At 42.5% G+C, this 17,397-nt stretch overlaps 1 protein-coding gene across 2 annotated transcripts in view; it reads right to left on the bottom strand.

Annotated features, from left to right (window-relative positions):
• ARHGEF16 (Rho guanine nucleotide exchange factor 16) overlaps positions 1–17,397 on the bottom strand; it is an 80,007-nt gene that overhangs the window by 48,848 nt on the left and 13,762 nt on the right. For both annotated transcript variants that reach the window (XM_077458224.1, XM_077458225.1), the window contains exons 2-3: positions 9,465–10,003; positions 5,453–5,504 (exon numbers count right to left, since the gene is read on the bottom strand). In XM_077458224.1, coding sequence (XP_077314350.1) covers positions 5,453–5,504; positions 9,465–9,989 — 577 coding nt within the window. In that variant the 5' untranslated portion in view covers positions 9,990–10,003. The remainder of the gene's footprint in view (positions 1–5,452; positions 5,505–9,464; positions 10,004–17,397) is intronic.

Raw genomic sequence — 17,397 nt, 5'->3', positions numbered from 1 at the left:
GCCACATATCTCGGGGTTTTAGTACGCAAACACAATAGTACTAGCACTACAACATATCCAAATTTTGAGTTTCTAGCACCAAGTGACCCCAAGATACATGGCCCTAAAGTCGGGTCACAAAATATTTTCGAATGTGGTTGAAATGATGTCGAATCATGTTGAAATCATTTCGAATGCGGTTGAAATAATTTCGAATCATGTTGAAATCATTTTGAATCCAGTATTGAGTCGAATTTCGGCCGAATGCGGTTGAATTCGTTAGCATTGCAATTCGGTAATTCGGATGCATCCGAATGTCCGAATAATCAAAATTCGTCCGAATTTCGAATCGGAAAAAAACGAAATGCACATGTCTATGTGACAGGACCACCCAGCGCCCAGCTTGGGTGCTTCTGTCAAGATGTACAGCTTCCTCCAATCAGAACCCAGGAACCAGATATTATAGCTGAGCATTCAAGAATCTAGCTGACGCTAGCTAGGTGCTCCGGAACAAACTTTATTGTAAAATCACACCGAGTATAAAAGAACACCATACAAGGCGATTCATCCCATCAATGCAAGGCGATTCATCCCATCAATGCAAGGCGATTCATCCCATCAATGCAAGGCGATTCATCCCATCAATGCAAGGCGATTCATCCCATCAATACAAGGCGATTCATCCCATCAGTTGTTACTTATTGCAATGTGTTGGCCTCCTCGCTACTTTGTGGGAATGGGCTGAGATACAAAAGTCACCATGTGCTCAGTTTTGGGTGGAGATACCAGGCCGTGTCATTGTTGCAATGTTACACAGCTTCCTTTCTCTACTGAATAGAAGAGACTCTGTAGATCAGAGCCAAATCTCGGCCAGAAAAGTTAAAAAAAGCGGGAGATCGTCCTCCTTCCTGACCCCAGACGTTTTTGTCCCGTCTCCGTACGGGTATGAACGTGTTCTAGATCACAGCGTGAGCTACAAGTCTCTGCACGCATCGCGCCCTACAAAACCAGCAAAGATTACAACAGAGGATTGAGCAGGAGTATTTAAAGGCCTATACAAGGGATAGAAGTGCTGGACCTGGAGCTTAGATTTTAGTTGATAGCGGTTCTTGTTGAATGGATCTCGGCTCCTTGGAGACACAAAGTGGGGAAGGGATGGTCCCACAAAAGCGTGGAACCCACCCAACTTGAGGAGTTTGTGTCAATGAAAGGAACTAAGCACCAGATAATCAACTGAAAGTCCATTAACTTTTATTCTTGACAACAAAGTCACAATCAGTAGGAAGGAGCCAACGCATTTTTTGGGGGCCCAAAGCATCCTCCTTTATCAGCGCTCAAACTTGGATGATAAAAAAAATCCAATATGGACTATGGTGTGACCTCCATACTGATATTTCCATCTGGCAATGTTACTATATGGCCATCAAGTTCTGCATACCCTCCTCTGTCTCTTTGAAATACACTATATTTTCAAAAGTATTGGGACGCCTGCCTTTTACATGGACATGAATTTTAATGGCATCCCAGTCTTGGTCCGTGTCAGGGCTGGGCTCAGCCCTTCCTTCTCTGAGCTGGCTGCTCAGCTGCCGGATAATTGCCAGCTCCTATCTCTCCACAGTGACTCACCTGTTGATGATATCCTGCTAGTCAGTCCTGCCTACTTAAACCGTCCAGCCCTGATGATCTCAGCCTTCGTCTTGGTCAACATCACAGAGACCATTTCCCGTGTTCCTGTTATAGACTTACTTGGCTGACATTGCCTCTGGCTCCAGATCCTGCTTGCTGCATCACTACGCTGTTCCCTAGCTTCCTGGCTTGTCTGACTATAGGTTCTGTTTACCAAACTTTGACTATGTTTTGACGGAGTTTGTTCAATTTACTTTTATTGTTAAACAAGCGTGATTTTACTGTACTTCTGTCTCGGTCCGAATCATGGTTTCGGATAGGGTTCAATATTGAGTTGGCCCACCCTTTGCAGCTATAACAGCTTCAACTCTTCTGGGAAGGCCGTCCACAAGGTTTAGGAGTGTGTCTATGGGAATGTTTGACCATTCTTCCAGAAGCCCATTTGTAAGGTCAGACACTGATGTTGGACAAGAAGGCCTGGCCCACAGTCTCCGCTCTAATTCATCCCAAAGGTTTTCCATCAGGTTTAGGTCGGGACTCTGTGCAGGTCAGTCAAGTTCCTCCACCCCAAACTGGCTCATCCATGTCTTCATGGATCTTGCTTTGTGCACTGGTGCGCAGTCATGTTGGAACAGAAAGGGGCCCATCTCCAAACTGTTCCCACAAAGTTAGGAGCATGAAATTGTCCAAAATGTCTTAAGAGTTCCCTTCACTGGAAGCCCAACCCCTAAAAACTAACTCCACACCATAATTCCCCCTTGGCATGCACAGAGTCCCAACCTCAACTCGACAGAACACCTTTTACACTGAATTAGAGCGGAGACTGGGAGCCAGGCCTTCTCTTCCAACATCAGTACCTGACCTCACAAATGCCCTTCTGGAAGAATGGTCAAACATTCCCATAGACACTCCTAAACCTTGTGGACGGCCTTCCCAGAAGAGTTGAAGCTGTTATAACTGCAAAGGGCGGAGCCAACTCAATATTGAACCCTACGGACTAAGACTGGGATACCATTAAAATTCATGTGCGTGTAAAGGCAGGCGTCCCAATATTTTTGGTAATATAGTGCATCTGTCTGGGAGCCTTGAGGAAGAGGGATGCTTTGGACCCAGGAACAGGTTGGCCACTTTCCCTTCTACTGATTGTGACTTTATTGTGAAGAATAAAAGGATATATGGGCTGATATATTATCTGTTGTGTGGTTTGGTGTTCCTTTTTTTCAAAAAATAGTTAATGCAACCAACACTGATTGTATGATCAACGTGCATCGTTTACGTTACATTCTAAATATGGGGCATAACATGACACTTACCAACCGCCTAACTGGGCATATTAACCACGATTTTGACGTTAAATACCGGGGTTATGGCTGCAGCCAGATGCCATAACCCCAGTATCATTCTCTTTCTCCCAGGCGGCCGGCTTTCCTATAAAAGTCATCCCAAGGGTTGATTCGCTGCGGGATCACTTTTCAAAGTGGTGGGAGAAGTGCTGGTAACCTGTAGCTATTTTCAAAGCGTTGCCTATGGATATTTTTTTAAGTATCGTAGTTTGGTGCCATTCAATGAGTGCACACCATTTTAAAACATGACATGTTAGGTATCTATTTACTCAGTGTAACATCTTTCATATTATCCAAAAAAAAAAAAAATTGAGATATAGATTATGGTTTTTGTAATTCATTAAAGTCTATTTTTTCCCCAAACTATTGCATTTGAAAAACCACTGCGCAAAAACCGTGTGACATAAAAAAAAAAAAAAAAAAAAAAAAAAAAATTAAAAACAACCGCCATTTTACTCTCTAGGGTCTCTGCTTAAAATACAAAAAAAAAAAAAAAAAAAACAGAAACCATAGAGAATAAAATGGCGGTTCTTGAATTTTTTTTTTAATGTCACGCGTTTTTTGCGCAACGGTTTTTCAAACGCAATAGTTTGGGAAAAAATAGACTTTAATGAATTAAAAAAAAAAAAAAAAAAAAAATATAAAATAAAAAACCCCCCAACAAATCTAATTCATCAAAGACTATTTTTTCCCCAAACAATTGCGTTTGAAAAACCGTTGCGCAAAAAAACGCGTGATATTAAAAAAAAAAAAAAAATTCAAGGACCGCCATTTTATTCTCTAGGGTCTCTGCTAAAAAAAAAAAAAAAAAAAAAATAATAAAAAAAAAAAAAAACCCTACACAAAACGTTTGACGGTTCCAAGTAGTTTTCTAGCAAAAAATAAATAAATTATTTTAACTTGTGAACAACAAAATATGTCAGAAAAGGTTGGGTATATTATATATATATATATATATATATATATATATATATATATATATATATATATATATATATATATATATATATAGCCATTTAATTAAATATCCAAAAAAATTAAAAATTTATAAAATATAATAATAATGCAAAAAGCTTATATTTATTGGTATAAAAGTTATAGCGTCTACAAAATAGGGGACAGATTTATGACATTTTTATTATTTATTTTTTAACTAGTAATGGCGACGATCTGTGATTTTTAGTGGGACTGTGACATACAAAATCGGACACTTTGGGACCATTGACACACACACACACACACACACACACACACACACACAGCTAATAATATCCACCGATTAGTGTATAAATGTTACCGGCAGGGAAGGGGTTAACACGGCGACCAAGGGGTTAAATGTGTTCCCTGGGAGGCGTTTCTAACTGGGGGGGGGGGGGGACGACGACTGACTAGGTCACTAGGAGGAGGAGAGAGATCGCTGTTCCTGACCACTAGGAATAGCAGATCTCTCTACTCCCCTGTCAGAATGGGGATCCATCCGTTTACATTGACAGATCCCCGTTCTGGCTCTCTGAGGAGCGATCGCCAGTGGACATGGCGGCTGCGCGCATTGGCTCTGGCGTCGCCCATGCCCCCCTATGGCTTTTTAAAAGTGGCCGACGTACAATGACAGCGATTCGCCCAGCCGTGCCAACCTGCCGCAGTACAACTGCAGTGGCTGGTCGGCATGTAGTTAAACAAACCCTCCTACACACGTTGTACCTGTTTATCTGCGGTCTTCTCTTCTCTGAATTCATTAAAAGCGCATGATTTATAAAGCTTGTCTGAGCTTCCAGAAAGGGGGGGGGGGGGCAGTGAGCTGAAGTTACACTCTGGAGAACTCAGTGAAAGCTGATTGGAGGGAAGGGACACACCCTCCTTCACACAGCAACAGAACCAAGTCTGTCAATCACAGGCTGCGTGCTGGGGGCACCCCTCCCGTCACCATTTTTCTCTTGGTGTCAGGAAAACTTGTCAGATGTGACTCATACTGATAGCAGAGGAAGGAGGCAGCAGGCAGAAATGACACTTAGTGCTCTGGACTGAGACAAGTACACACTATAGAGGGATGTGCTTTGTTCATGTTTCATGTCTGAGGTTTACAACCAAATCTGAAAAATCGGGAGTGTTGGTGGGATAAGTAAACTATTAGTATTTGCATTTTTTTAATATGAAGGGTAAAAATAAAATGAAAGAAAAAGCTCGGAAGATCCCGGACCATCTGACTCGGGTTCATTTATTCCTCACCTCGCCCAGCAAAAAATTGACAATCGGCACAAATCTCTTTAATCACCTTTAAAATAACCGTATATATCGTAAGGCGCGCGTCCTGAAAAATTCAGCGGCATTAATTACGCATTGCATTATTCATACCGCCTCGTAGAATTTAATTGTGTTTCTCCAGATCAGCTCAGGGCCTAACAGACGTCATTCATCACTTCAACTCTGTGCTTAAGATTTTATTGGCTGGATTTATGAGGTTCTCCCCTCCCCCCCAACCAATAAATGTTGAATAGCACACTTACCGTCTTTAAAGGAACCGGCGTGGCGCTGCATTTTTTTCTTTCCGAATGTTTTCTGGAAAGCAAAAAAAAAAACGATAAAATAAATATTGGTTATGCGAAAGGAGAGATACGGACAACGCAGCTTCACAATCATCAGTTCTGACCTTAACCCCTTCCTCTCTGCCCCCCACTGCCCTTTTACCCGGAAGGGGGGGGGGATTAAACCCAAAAGCAAACCAATTCTTAGACGTGGCGGCTGCATTCGTTTTCTCTTTTAGGCTTGTTTTCATCTGTTTTCATCTGGCAATCCAGCCAGCAAGTCTGTTTTTCAAAAGCACAAGCTCTCCAGCAGAATGTATATGTTTACAGGGAGGAGACAAACCGCTGCTTACAAACGATGAGCTTTTATTGATTTATGCAAAACCTTCATCCCAAAAAGGAACAAAACTGGTTTGCCGTAACTGATTTTAAAGTGTTAGCTGGTGTTTAAATCTCCTCGTACATTTAAACATTCTCTCTCCCCCCCCCCCCCCCCCCACAAGGCTGACAATGCTGCTGTCTGCTGGGCCTCCTGTGCTCCTTCATCCAGAGTAGGGACGAATACAGGGAGGTGCGTTACTGGCCAAATCGAAAGAAAGAAAGAAAGAGAGAAAGAGAAAGAAAGAAAGAGAGAAAGAAAGAGAGAAAGAAAGAGAGAAAGAAAGAGAGATAGAAAGAGAGATAGAAAGAGAGATAGAAAGAGAGATAGAAAGAGAGAAAGAGAAAGAGAGAAAGAAAGAGAGAAAGAGAAAGAAAGAAAGAAAGAAAGAGAAAGAGAGAGAGAAAGAAAGAAAGAAAGAGAAAGAGAGAAAGAAAGAGAGAAAGAAAGAGAGAAAGAAAGAGAGAAAGAAAGAGAGAAAGAAAGAGAGAAAGAAAGAGAGAAAGAAAGAGAAAGAGGGAAAGAAAGAGAAAGAGGGAAAGAAAGAGAAAGAGGGAAAAAGAGAAATGCAGCCACCACATCTAATGATTGGTAAGCTGCAATATATTACATTTTTGGTTATAATACTGGTTTAGGCTGGGTTCACAGACATTGCATTTGGGGCGAAGGCAATGGGAATTCAGCCATACAAAAAAAAAAACAAAAAAAAAAAAAAAAAACGCTGTATGGCTGAAATCGCATTGCGTTCTCACCAAAATAGTGCAAAAAAAAAAAAAAAAAAAAAAAAAAGAAGTGTCCTTTTTTTGTCCGCACTGGAATCGGATCGCATGGGTGTTCACGCTTATGTGAACCGATTCCTGGACCATTTGGCAGTTCACGCTGAGATCCGATCCTGGGGGGAGGGGGCATCATTAATTGACACCCCCACAGCAGTACACAGACCATTGATCCTAATTTTTACTGACAGTCTACTAATTGGAATGGTAGCAGCTGATTGGAGAAAAGCCAATGTAGCACCAATATTTAAAAAATGGGCAAAATACATCCCTGGGAATTACAGACCAGTTATCCTAACATCAATAGTATGTAAGATCTTGGAGGGAATGATAAGGGACTATATACAAGATTTTAGTAATGGGAACGCTATGATTAGCAGTAATCAGCATGGATTCATGAAGAATCATTCTTGCCAAACCAATCTACTAACCTTCTATGAGGAGGTGAGCTGCCATCTAGATAAAGGAAGGACCGTAGACCTGTTGCATTCAGATTTTGTAAAAGCATTTACACAGTTCCCCATAAACTTTTACTGTACAAAGGTAGGTCTGTTGGCATGGACCATAGGGGGAGTACACGGATTGAAAATTGGCTACAAGGGTGAGTTCAGAGGGTGGTGATAAATGGGGAGTACTCGGAATGGTCAGGGGTGGGAAGTGGGGTCCCCCAGGGTTCTGTGCTGGGACCTGTTTAATTTGTTCATAAATGACCTGGAGGATGGGCTAAAAACAGTACAAATATCTGTACTTGCAGACGATACTAAGCTCAGCAGGGCAATAACTTCTCCGCAGGATTAATGGGATGGGCAACTACATGGCAATTGAGGTTCAATGTAGAAAAATGTAAAATAATGCATTTGGGTGGCAACAATATGAATGCAATCTATACACTGGGGGGGGGGGGGGAGGGGATCTAGGATGGAAAAGGACCTGGGGGTCCTATTAGATGATAGGCTCAGCAATGCCAAACTGCTGCTAACAAAGCAAACAGAATATTGGCATTAAATAGGTGATCAACTCCAGAGATAAAAGGATAATTCTCCCGCTCTACAAGACTCTGGTCCGGCCGCACCTGGAGTATGCTTTCCAGTTCTGGGCACCAGTCCTCAGGAAGGATGTACTGGAAATGGAGCGACTATAAAGAAGGGCAACAAAGCTAATAAAGGGTCTGGAGGATATTAGTTATGAGGAAAGGTTGTGAGCACTGAACTTATTCTCTCTGGAGAAGAGAAACTTGAGAGGGGATATGATTTCAATATACAAATACCGTACTGGTGACCCCCACAATAGGGAGAAAACTTTTTCGGGGGAAGGGAGTTTAACAAGACTCATTAAAATAAGAAAAAAGGTTTAAGTTTAAACTACGTAGAGGGTTCTTTACTGTAAGAGCGGCAAGGATGTGGAATTCCCTTCCACAAGCGGTGGTTTCAGTGGGGGGAATTGATAGTTTCAAGAAACTATTAGATAAGCACCTGAACGACCGCAACATACAGGGATATACAATGTAATACTGACATATAATCACACAGATAGGTTGGACTTGATGGACTTGTGTCTTTTTTTCAACCTCCCCTACTGTGTAACTATGCAAGTGTGTAAGCTGCAAAGCTGAACTGTACATGCCGGAGACAGCAGTCAGGTAGGTGTATTTTTTTGCATTACAGGTCTCCAGTGCAATAAATAACTCACTGCGAGCAGGTGGACGAGTAACACAGCAAGTCCTTCGCTCCACTTTAAAAGGCAGAGGGGCGGGACAGACTTGCCGTTCATGTGAACGCTGATTGGCTGTGAAAACTAGAGACCGGGAGCTGTTGGTGTTGGGAGCGCGCAGCAAGCGATCTCCCAGCACAGGAACCTCTTTGCACCTGTGGGATCCTCGCCATCACACATCCGTGTTACGCAGTCAGCAAAAAGTTAAAAGTGAATTGCAGCTTGTGATAAAACCTCCCCAGCTCTCATTTTTATCCCTTTTTACAATGGTGTGCTTATAACACAACAACATTACATTTATTTATGAAGAATTTGCATAGCTATTTGCCCAGTGAAATTGCATGCACATTGTTTTGTGCGAATGGGGCAAAAAACGAATGCCATTAGGCTATATCCCGAGCTGTTCAAATGTAAAGCATGGATTTAAAAAACAAAGCATATAGCATTTGGCCACTAGATGGAGCTAAGTATTATAGGAATTTCCTATAATACTTTATTAAAGCGGAGTTCCACCCAAAAATTGAACTTCTGCTTTAAGTGAAGGTGATCCCCTGATCTGCCATTTTTTTTTTTTTTGGGGGGGGGGGGGGGAGCGGATACCCTCTTTTTAGAGGTACCCAGCTCCCACTTCTTCCCCAGGCTTCCCCTCAATCTTCTGGGATTGCCCGGCCATTCACAGCTCACAGAGTGGCTCTCGCAGTGCGTGCCCAGCTGTGAACCCACACCCGGGTGGAGGAACTTGACTGCCCTGCACAGTATCCTGACCTCAACCCGATGGAACACCTTTGGGAGGAATTAAAGTGGATACTGTGAGCCAGGCCTTCTCGTCCAACATCAGTGCCTGACCTCAAGAATGCACTTCTGGAAGAATGGTAAAACGTTCCCGTAGACACACTCCTAAACCTTGTGGACGGCCTTCCCAGAAGAGTTGAAGCTGTTATAGCTGGAAAGGGCGGAGCCAACTCAATATTGAACCCTACGGACTAAGACTGGGATGCCGTTAAAGTGCATGTAAAGGCAGGCGTCCCAATACTTTTGGTAATATAGTGTGCATTGGGTTAAGGCAGCCACGTCATGATGCAACACAATAAAAAACGAGCTTGGAATACTAATGAAAATTTAGGCCAACCTTATTTCTTCCAGGACTCCTCGGGGGCGGAGCATTTGGATTCTCCGTAACCGGCTTCAGGGTTGCCATTTGCTTTATGGGCTGGTAATCTTCATCTTTAAAACCCCTCATAGCTACCCTGTAAGATTGATTCCTTAGATTCCTTTTTAATCCGCCCACATCTATATCATCCTCGGTAGAATGCTCGCGGGCGGAGAGCTTCCTCTGCTCCTGCTGCAGAAACTCCTTGCTGATGGTCGACGACGCGATGGTGTGGTGCCGAGGGGCCTTGGTCTTTGTGGCAATGGCCAAACTTTTTGGAATCATTTGCTGAGTCCCCAGCTTGTGGGCGGCCGGGCTCTCTGTGCTCAGGATGACTCGGTGGGCCTCGACCGGGGAGGGGGCCCCGTCTGGTACATACGAGGCATTATCCACGGGCTTCAAAGTTTTTCGTGACATGGAATTGCTGGCTGTAGATTTGGCATTTCTTTCATACACAAGGTAAGATCTGTCACCCACAGATGGGTCAGAATATCTGTGAGTCATGGTGCAGACGGGTTCTATAAAAGTAAAAAAAAAAAAAAAAAAAAAGAAAAAGAAAAAGATTAACATTAAAATACTTCCATTATTACGAATAGACAAGTATTTCGATTAACATACAAAGGACATTTTTACCACTTGCTTACTGGGCACTTAAACCCCCCTCCTGCCCAGACCAATTTTCAGCGCTGATGAACTTTGAATGACAATTGCGCGGGCATACAACACTGTTCCCAAATGAAATTTTTATAATTTTTTTCCCACAAATAGAGCTTTCTTTTGGTGGTATTTAAATTACAGCTGGGAGTTTTATTTTTTGCAAAAAATAACAGTTTGTTATAAAATTTTGCAAACAGGTCATTTTTCTCCTTCATTGAAATGCGCCGATAAGGCGGCACTGGTGGGCACTGATGGGCACAGTTAAGGCGACACTAATAGGCACAGATAAGGCAGTACTGATAGGCACAGATAAGGCGGCACTGATAGGTACCACTGATAGATGGGACTGATGGGCACTGATAGGTGGCACTGCTGGGCACTGGTAGATGACACAGATATGTGGCACTGAGGTGCAGCACTGTTGTTGAGGCAGATTGTGGGCACTGATGAGTGGCACTTTTTTTTTTATATCTGGGTGGTACTGGCAGGGGGCAGGTGGGCACTGATAAGTTGGCCGTGATCGGGACTAATGTCCCGATCACGGCCGCCGGTGATCGGCTTTTTTTACCGGCTCTGTTTTGTCACATGATCAGCTGTCATTGGCTGACAGCTGATCACATGGTAAGGGGGTCGGGATCGACCCCTTGCTCGGATCCTTGATCAGGCGAGTCTCATAGACTCGACCGATCACAGAGCGCGGCGCACGCGGCCCTCAGGGGGGGCGCGCAGGCCGCTCGTGCGCGGGACGACATCAATAGACGTAGTCCCGGCAAAGCAGGTTCGCGCTGTAGCCGTCATTTGGCTATAGCGCGGATCCCTAGTGGTTAAAGAGAACCTGTGTCCAAAAGGGTGAGGCAGAAGGCAAAGGACTGGTGACCAGTATTGCCTTTGGTCTTCATGTAGTCTATCCTCCAACACATAACTGGACGCACGATGACTTGTTCCGTGCCTCTGTGCAAAGGCTGCCATCTTGAAAGGAGGAGCTAGGTTTTGCCTCCTCAGGTCAGAGTTAACCCCCCCACCCCCCACCCTCCCCTTCAGAAGACCATGACTGGTGGAGTAATGATCAAGAAGCAGGAGAGGCAAATTAAACAGAAGCAGGGAGATCCTTGCACTGTTGGTCTTTAACTTGCAGCTTTCTCTCTGGCAAGGAAAACCCATGAACAGCACAGAAGAGATATCAGAAAAACCCCACTCCAAATCCCAGCTGACTAGCATTCACAGTGCCTTAGATGATCTCACACTGCAGATACACAGCTATGAGACTTAGAGTTGTAAAGGCCAAAGGTTTTTTTTTATATCTTAATGCATTAAGATAAAAGGCCTTCTCTGTGTATAGCAGCCCCCCAGTACTCCCTTAATTACTTACCTGAGCCCCATCCCTCTCCAGCGAATGTCTAAGCCGTCCGGGACACGCTTCCTGATTGGCTGAGACACGGCGGCGCATTGGCTGCCGCAGCTGTCAAAGTCAGTCAGCCAATAAGGGGAGAGAGGGGGGCCAGGCCGGTTCTGGGCTTTGTGTCTGAATGGGCACACGGAGCTGTGACTCAGCTTCAGTGCCCCCATAGCAAGCTGCTGACTGTGGGGGCACTCGATAGAGGGGGAGCTGCAAAGAGGGACCTGAGAAGAGGATCCGGGCTGTGCATGCGCGGACACATATCGACAGAACACCGGCACTGGTAGATAACTATAAACATTGTAACTTTTCCTTCTTAGATCATAAGGGATAACTTGTGTGTGTAAATAAGGGAAGTTTAACCACTTAAAAGCGGTTGTATACCCGCACAAAATAAATAAACCTGTAGAGCGAGGTCCCCACATCTCCCAGTCAACGCCGAGGGAGCCGACACTTTTCCCTCCAGGTCAGCAGCTGCGAGTGGCCGGAGCCGTGATGGTGTCACTCCTGCGCATGCGCGCCGGAGTTCTCAGTTCTGGCACGATACGCTGGACCTTCACTGCGCATGCACCGCTGACGTCAGCGGCTGCGTGCAAGGTCAATATCTCCTAAACAGTACAGGTTTAGGAGATATTCATTTTACCTACATGCAAGCCTTATTATAGGCTTACCTGTAGGAAAAATAAAAAATAAAATTTACAGACTAAACCTCTCTGACATTTGTTTCTTCAAAATGTTAAAACCCGTATTTTTTGCTAGAAAATTACTAGACCCTATGGAATAAAATAGCGGTTGTTGCAACATTTTATGTTGCACTGTAAAAAAATAAATAAAAAAATTATAATATATATTATAATTTTTATATATATATATATATATATATATATATATATATATATATATATATATATATATATATATATATATATATATATATATATATATATATATATATATATATATATATATATATATATATATATATATATATATATATATAAAAAAAATTAAAAAAAAAACAAAAAGTTTCAAAACTCCAGAAACCAGGAGATGGAAGTGAAAAGTTACATCTCTAAATAAGAAAATACTGCAAAATACATTTATTATAAATGGAAACTGAAAATAGAAACCGGCTAAAGGCGAGACGTGATCATAGAATAGAATAGAATGTCATACAAATCTGATAACATGTTACAACACATGTACAGGACGGGTTTACAATGCAGGACATGCTAGGAGGGGGGGGGGGATCTGCATAAAAGGCAATATGAAGGGAACCGGCTGCAATCACACGATGTGCTTCTTGGCCACTGGAAGATCCTTTCCTGGAACTTTTGGTTTAAATCTGTAGTTTTTGCTAGAAAAATTACTTACAACCCCCAAACATTAAATATACATATTTTTTAGCAGAGACCCTAGGGTATAAAATGCCGATCGTTCCAATAATTCACGTCGCACTGTATTTGTGCAGCGGTCTTTCAAATGCAAAAAAAAAAAAAAACACACACACATTAACTACTTCAACACCGGGCACTTACAACCCCTTCCTGCCCAGGCCAATTTTCAGCTTTCAGGGTTGTCACCGTTTAAATGACAATTGCGCGGTCATGCTACACTGTACCCAAACAGAAGTTTTAGAGTTTTGTTCCCACAAATAGAGCTTTCTTTTGGTGGTATTTGATCACCTCTGCGTTTATTTTCTGCTAAAGGAAAAAAAAAAAAAAAAAAAAAAAAGGGGGACCTACAATTTTGAAAAAAACGTTTTTTTTTTGTTTCGGTTATAAAATTTTGTAAATAAGTAAGCTTTCTCCTTCACTGATAAGACAGCACTGCGGGCACTGATGGGCAGCACTGAGGGGTGGCACTGATAGCCACTCTAAAGAACAGGAAGCACAGGACCGATCAAGCGCCTTGTGGCGATTCAGTTCACAGTTGTAGCGCTATATAAATCATTCATTCATTCACTCATGGGTGGCACTGATAGGTGGCACAGAATGGGGAAAAAAAAAAGGGAATGGGGCCCCCCTCAAGATCTATACCAGGCCCACTAAGTCTATGGAGCTTGAAAGGGATCCCCACGCCGAAAAAAAATAAAATAAATACATTTATTATTAATAATAAATACTATTATTATGACACACGTGGGGTCCCCCCAAGATCCATACTAGGTCCTTTGAGTCTAAAATGAAAAAAAAATAGAGGTTGCATCCAAGTCGGATCAGGATGATGCGACTTGTGCTCTAAAAGGATCTTGAAGAGGAATCCCACGACAAAATGAAAAAAACAAACACACACAGAAAAAAAAATAAAAAATAAAAAAAATAAAAAATAAAAAACACACCACACACACACACACACACACACACACACACACACACACACCACAAACAAACGGTGTGGGGTCACCCACAGGACCATACCAGACCCTTGGGTCGTTTTGGTAATTTTGGCATTAAGGTTCCCCTTTAAAGATCCTCAGAGCACAAGTCGGATCATTGTGATCTGACTTGGATGCAATTTTGATTCAAATCAGTGGGCTGAAATTCGGATCAGTTAAGACGGTTTCATAGAGAATCATTGCTTTTGCACAGGGGCAGAGAAGCGCTGCCGAGCGCTACAACGCGGCTAAACAAGCATTAATGCCAATGCAAAAAGCGAGTTTTTACAACCGCTTTTTCCTGGCGTCGGTAATGGCTTTGCAGCTCGTTTTTTCTAACGCTCGGTGTGAATGAGGCTTTTACTCTTACAAACCGTTTCCTTGTTCTCTAAAAATTATCCATAGACAACCACCACTAATTAGCCTTATTTGTTTTTCTTTTTTTTTTATTGTTTCTTACTCTTTATCTGCCTCTTTGTAACATCCGCTGTGAGCTTCTGAACCTCGCATTTTCCCCCTCACTTCTATTTGGAATGAGCAGTACATGTTCTCTGTGGTGATATACACTGCTCTGTGCACACTACACATCCCATCATCCATCTCTGGAGCGAGCAAGAGAGGGAGGCAACCTTCCTACATACAGCAGGACCATGGAGAATTCATGTAGCGGTATGGTATAATAATATTATATATATATAATTTTACACACACACACACACACACACACACACACACACACACACACACACACACACAGGAATAGAATAGATTTTTATAGAATTTTATATTTTCATTTTATTTTATATGAACTCCTGATGATGGCGCCATTTCAGCAGATCATTCATTACCCTCCTCTGCACTCCTCTATGACAGGGACAGGCAAAAGTGCAAGTGAAGCTGTAGATCCCCGGAATTCCCATATCTGGAACTCCCACTCAATCTTCATGTACTGATAGCGGGAGACAGGATAAGATTATGGGGGAGGGGGAGGGGGGGTAAGCGTGTCCCAAACTCACCTCTCCAGGCCAGGCATTTAAAAGTGGATGATGCTGGACAATTTATTCTGATTTAAAAGGGAACCAGTGACCTGCCAATCCGATTGGTTGATGATCTGATATCTGTGGGGAACATTCCGAGAGTCCCACACCGCCATTCCTGGAGAATTAAAGTCCAACTGAACTTTTGGTTTAAAAGGATTAGTTCACCCTTAGGCCGGGTTCACACGTGTGCCGCTGCAGTTTCGGGCCAGTTCACACCAGAAGCAGTCCAGTGCGTTTTTTTTCTGCATCAAAAATGCATGGAAAGTAGGTTTATATGGTTTCCAATCGCATACCAGTACAGTCAGGTCCAGGGCTTTCCCATTTTTTTTTCCCCCTCTAAGGGGAAAAAAAAAAAAAAAAAAAAAGAAAAAGAAGAAAAAAACACGAATGAGGAAGGGAGAAGAAAGAAAAAAAAAAACGAATGAGGAAGGGAGAAGAAAGAAAAAAAAAAAACGAATGAGGAAGGGAGAAGAAAGAAAAAAAAAAACGAATGAGGAAGGGAGAAGAAAGAAAGAAAGAAAGAAAGAAAGAAAGAAAGAAAGAAAGAAAGAAAGAAAGAAAAAACACCACGAATGAACAAAATGAGGATGGGAGAAAAAGAAAGAAAAAAAGAAAAGGAAAAAATAAAAAAGAAAGAAAAAAGTAGAAAAAAAAAAAAAAGAAAAGAAAAAAAGTGAAAGAAAAAAAAAAAAAAAGAAATCATTGTTATTTTTTTCCGTTCCATTCGTTTAGATTCGTTATGTTGGATAATTCATATCTTCAGATAAATTTGTATTCGTTACGTTCACTAACAGCCAAATTTTAAAAGGAAATCCCAATACCTATAAATTTAATAGTTATTTAAGATTTTAGAATTTTCGGATTTATGAATATTCGGAAAAGTTAGTTAAATGGGTTTTCATTAATTCGGATGTGTCCGAATTAACAAATTTGCCAAAATTCATTAAAAAACATATTTAAAACCAAAATAAATTGTACTTGTCTACATGTCACAGTTTATAATGTAACACATCACACTGTGTCTGCACGTTACATGCCATAAAGAAGGCTAACTTTAGCAAAGTTTAAAGCCCTACTCCGGGCAAAAGACACATTTTTCACAAATCCTCCCCCCCCCAGTCCCATTCCCAGTCCAGGTTCCCCACTTCCCGTGTGGGGGCCCACTGATCCAGCATTGCAATGGTGCCCTGAGACCACCAGTCTCCTGCCGCCCCCCCTGATGAGATTGTCCCCTTCTCTCCTGAGAGGACCCCACCGCTGGCCATCCAATAGAAAAAATGTCCACATCACACAGGCATTACTAGGGACACCTGAAGAAGGACCCCTACAGGAAGTAAACAAAAGAGAGCACTCCAGTGTTCTGTCAGATTAGGTGACCGTGACAGAAGGCCATGATGGAAGGGACGGTCTGTCTCGGCCATATTGCTACACGCCGTAATTGGCCGCAGCAAGGATACAGTGTTGAATGTATTTTCGGGGGTTGGCGGGATTTCGGCGGTGAATAATTTGCTCAGGTGAATGGCTGGTTTTAGCACTTATATCTTCCCAACAAGTAGTGAAAGTAAACAAGTGCAGCGCTCATATAGAATCACATATCAATAGTGACCAACAAAATTAAATAAAAATACAATCAAAACTTGTGTTACATATAATAAATGTAATTATTATACAGGTTCTGTGGCTGATTAAGGGGGTAATTAAACTCACTTAATACCTGATCTGTATTAAAATTAGCCCCAGAACCTGTGTAATTCATATGCGTTTGGTTTTAAAGGGATGAGGTGGCAACCCCCCAGGAAGAAAGAGGAGACTCCGGTGGAGGCCATAAAAATAGAAAGAGTTTCTGGCCTTCCAATGGGAAGTCTTTACATTCCACAGGCATTGATGTGGACACCTGAAGGGAGACCCCTCCATGAAGTAAACATAAGAGAAGACTCCAGCACCAACCATCCAATAAGAAGTCTCTACATTACATCCTATAGGGCAGTGATGGCGAACCTTGACACCCCAGATGTTTTGGAACTACATTTCCCATGAGGCTTAACTACACTGCAGAGCACATTAGCATCATGGGAAATGTAGTTCCAAAACATCTGGGGTGCCAAGGTTCGCCATCACTGCTATAGGGGGGTCCTTCTTCAGGTATCCTTGGTAATGCCCGAGTGATGTAGACACTTCCTATTGGATGGTTGGTGCTGGAGTCTTCTCATGTTTACTTCCTGGAGGGGTCTCCCTTCAGGTGTCCACATCAATGCCTGTGGGATGTAAACACCAGTGTCTGTGGTAATGCCTGAGTGATGTAGACACTTCCTATTGGTTGACCACCACTGAAGTTTTCTCTTTACATCTTATAGGGGTCCTTCTTCAGGTAAGTGTGGTAATGCTTGTGTAAAGAGAAGACTTCAGTGGTGGTCAACCAATAGTAAGTGTCTACATCACTCA

The sequence above is a fragment of the Lithobates pipiens genome, unplaced genomic scaffold (assembly GCF_037356315.1).
Source record: "Lithobates pipiens isolate NorthernLeopardFrog02 unplaced genomic scaffold, aLitPip1_a1.2 Scaffold_27, whole genome shotgun sequence".
Classification (NCBI taxonomy): domain Eukaryota; kingdom Metazoa; phylum Chordata; class Amphibia; order Anura; family Ranidae; genus Lithobates; species Lithobates pipiens.
This window is presented reverse-complemented; position numbering and strand designations above follow the sequence as displayed.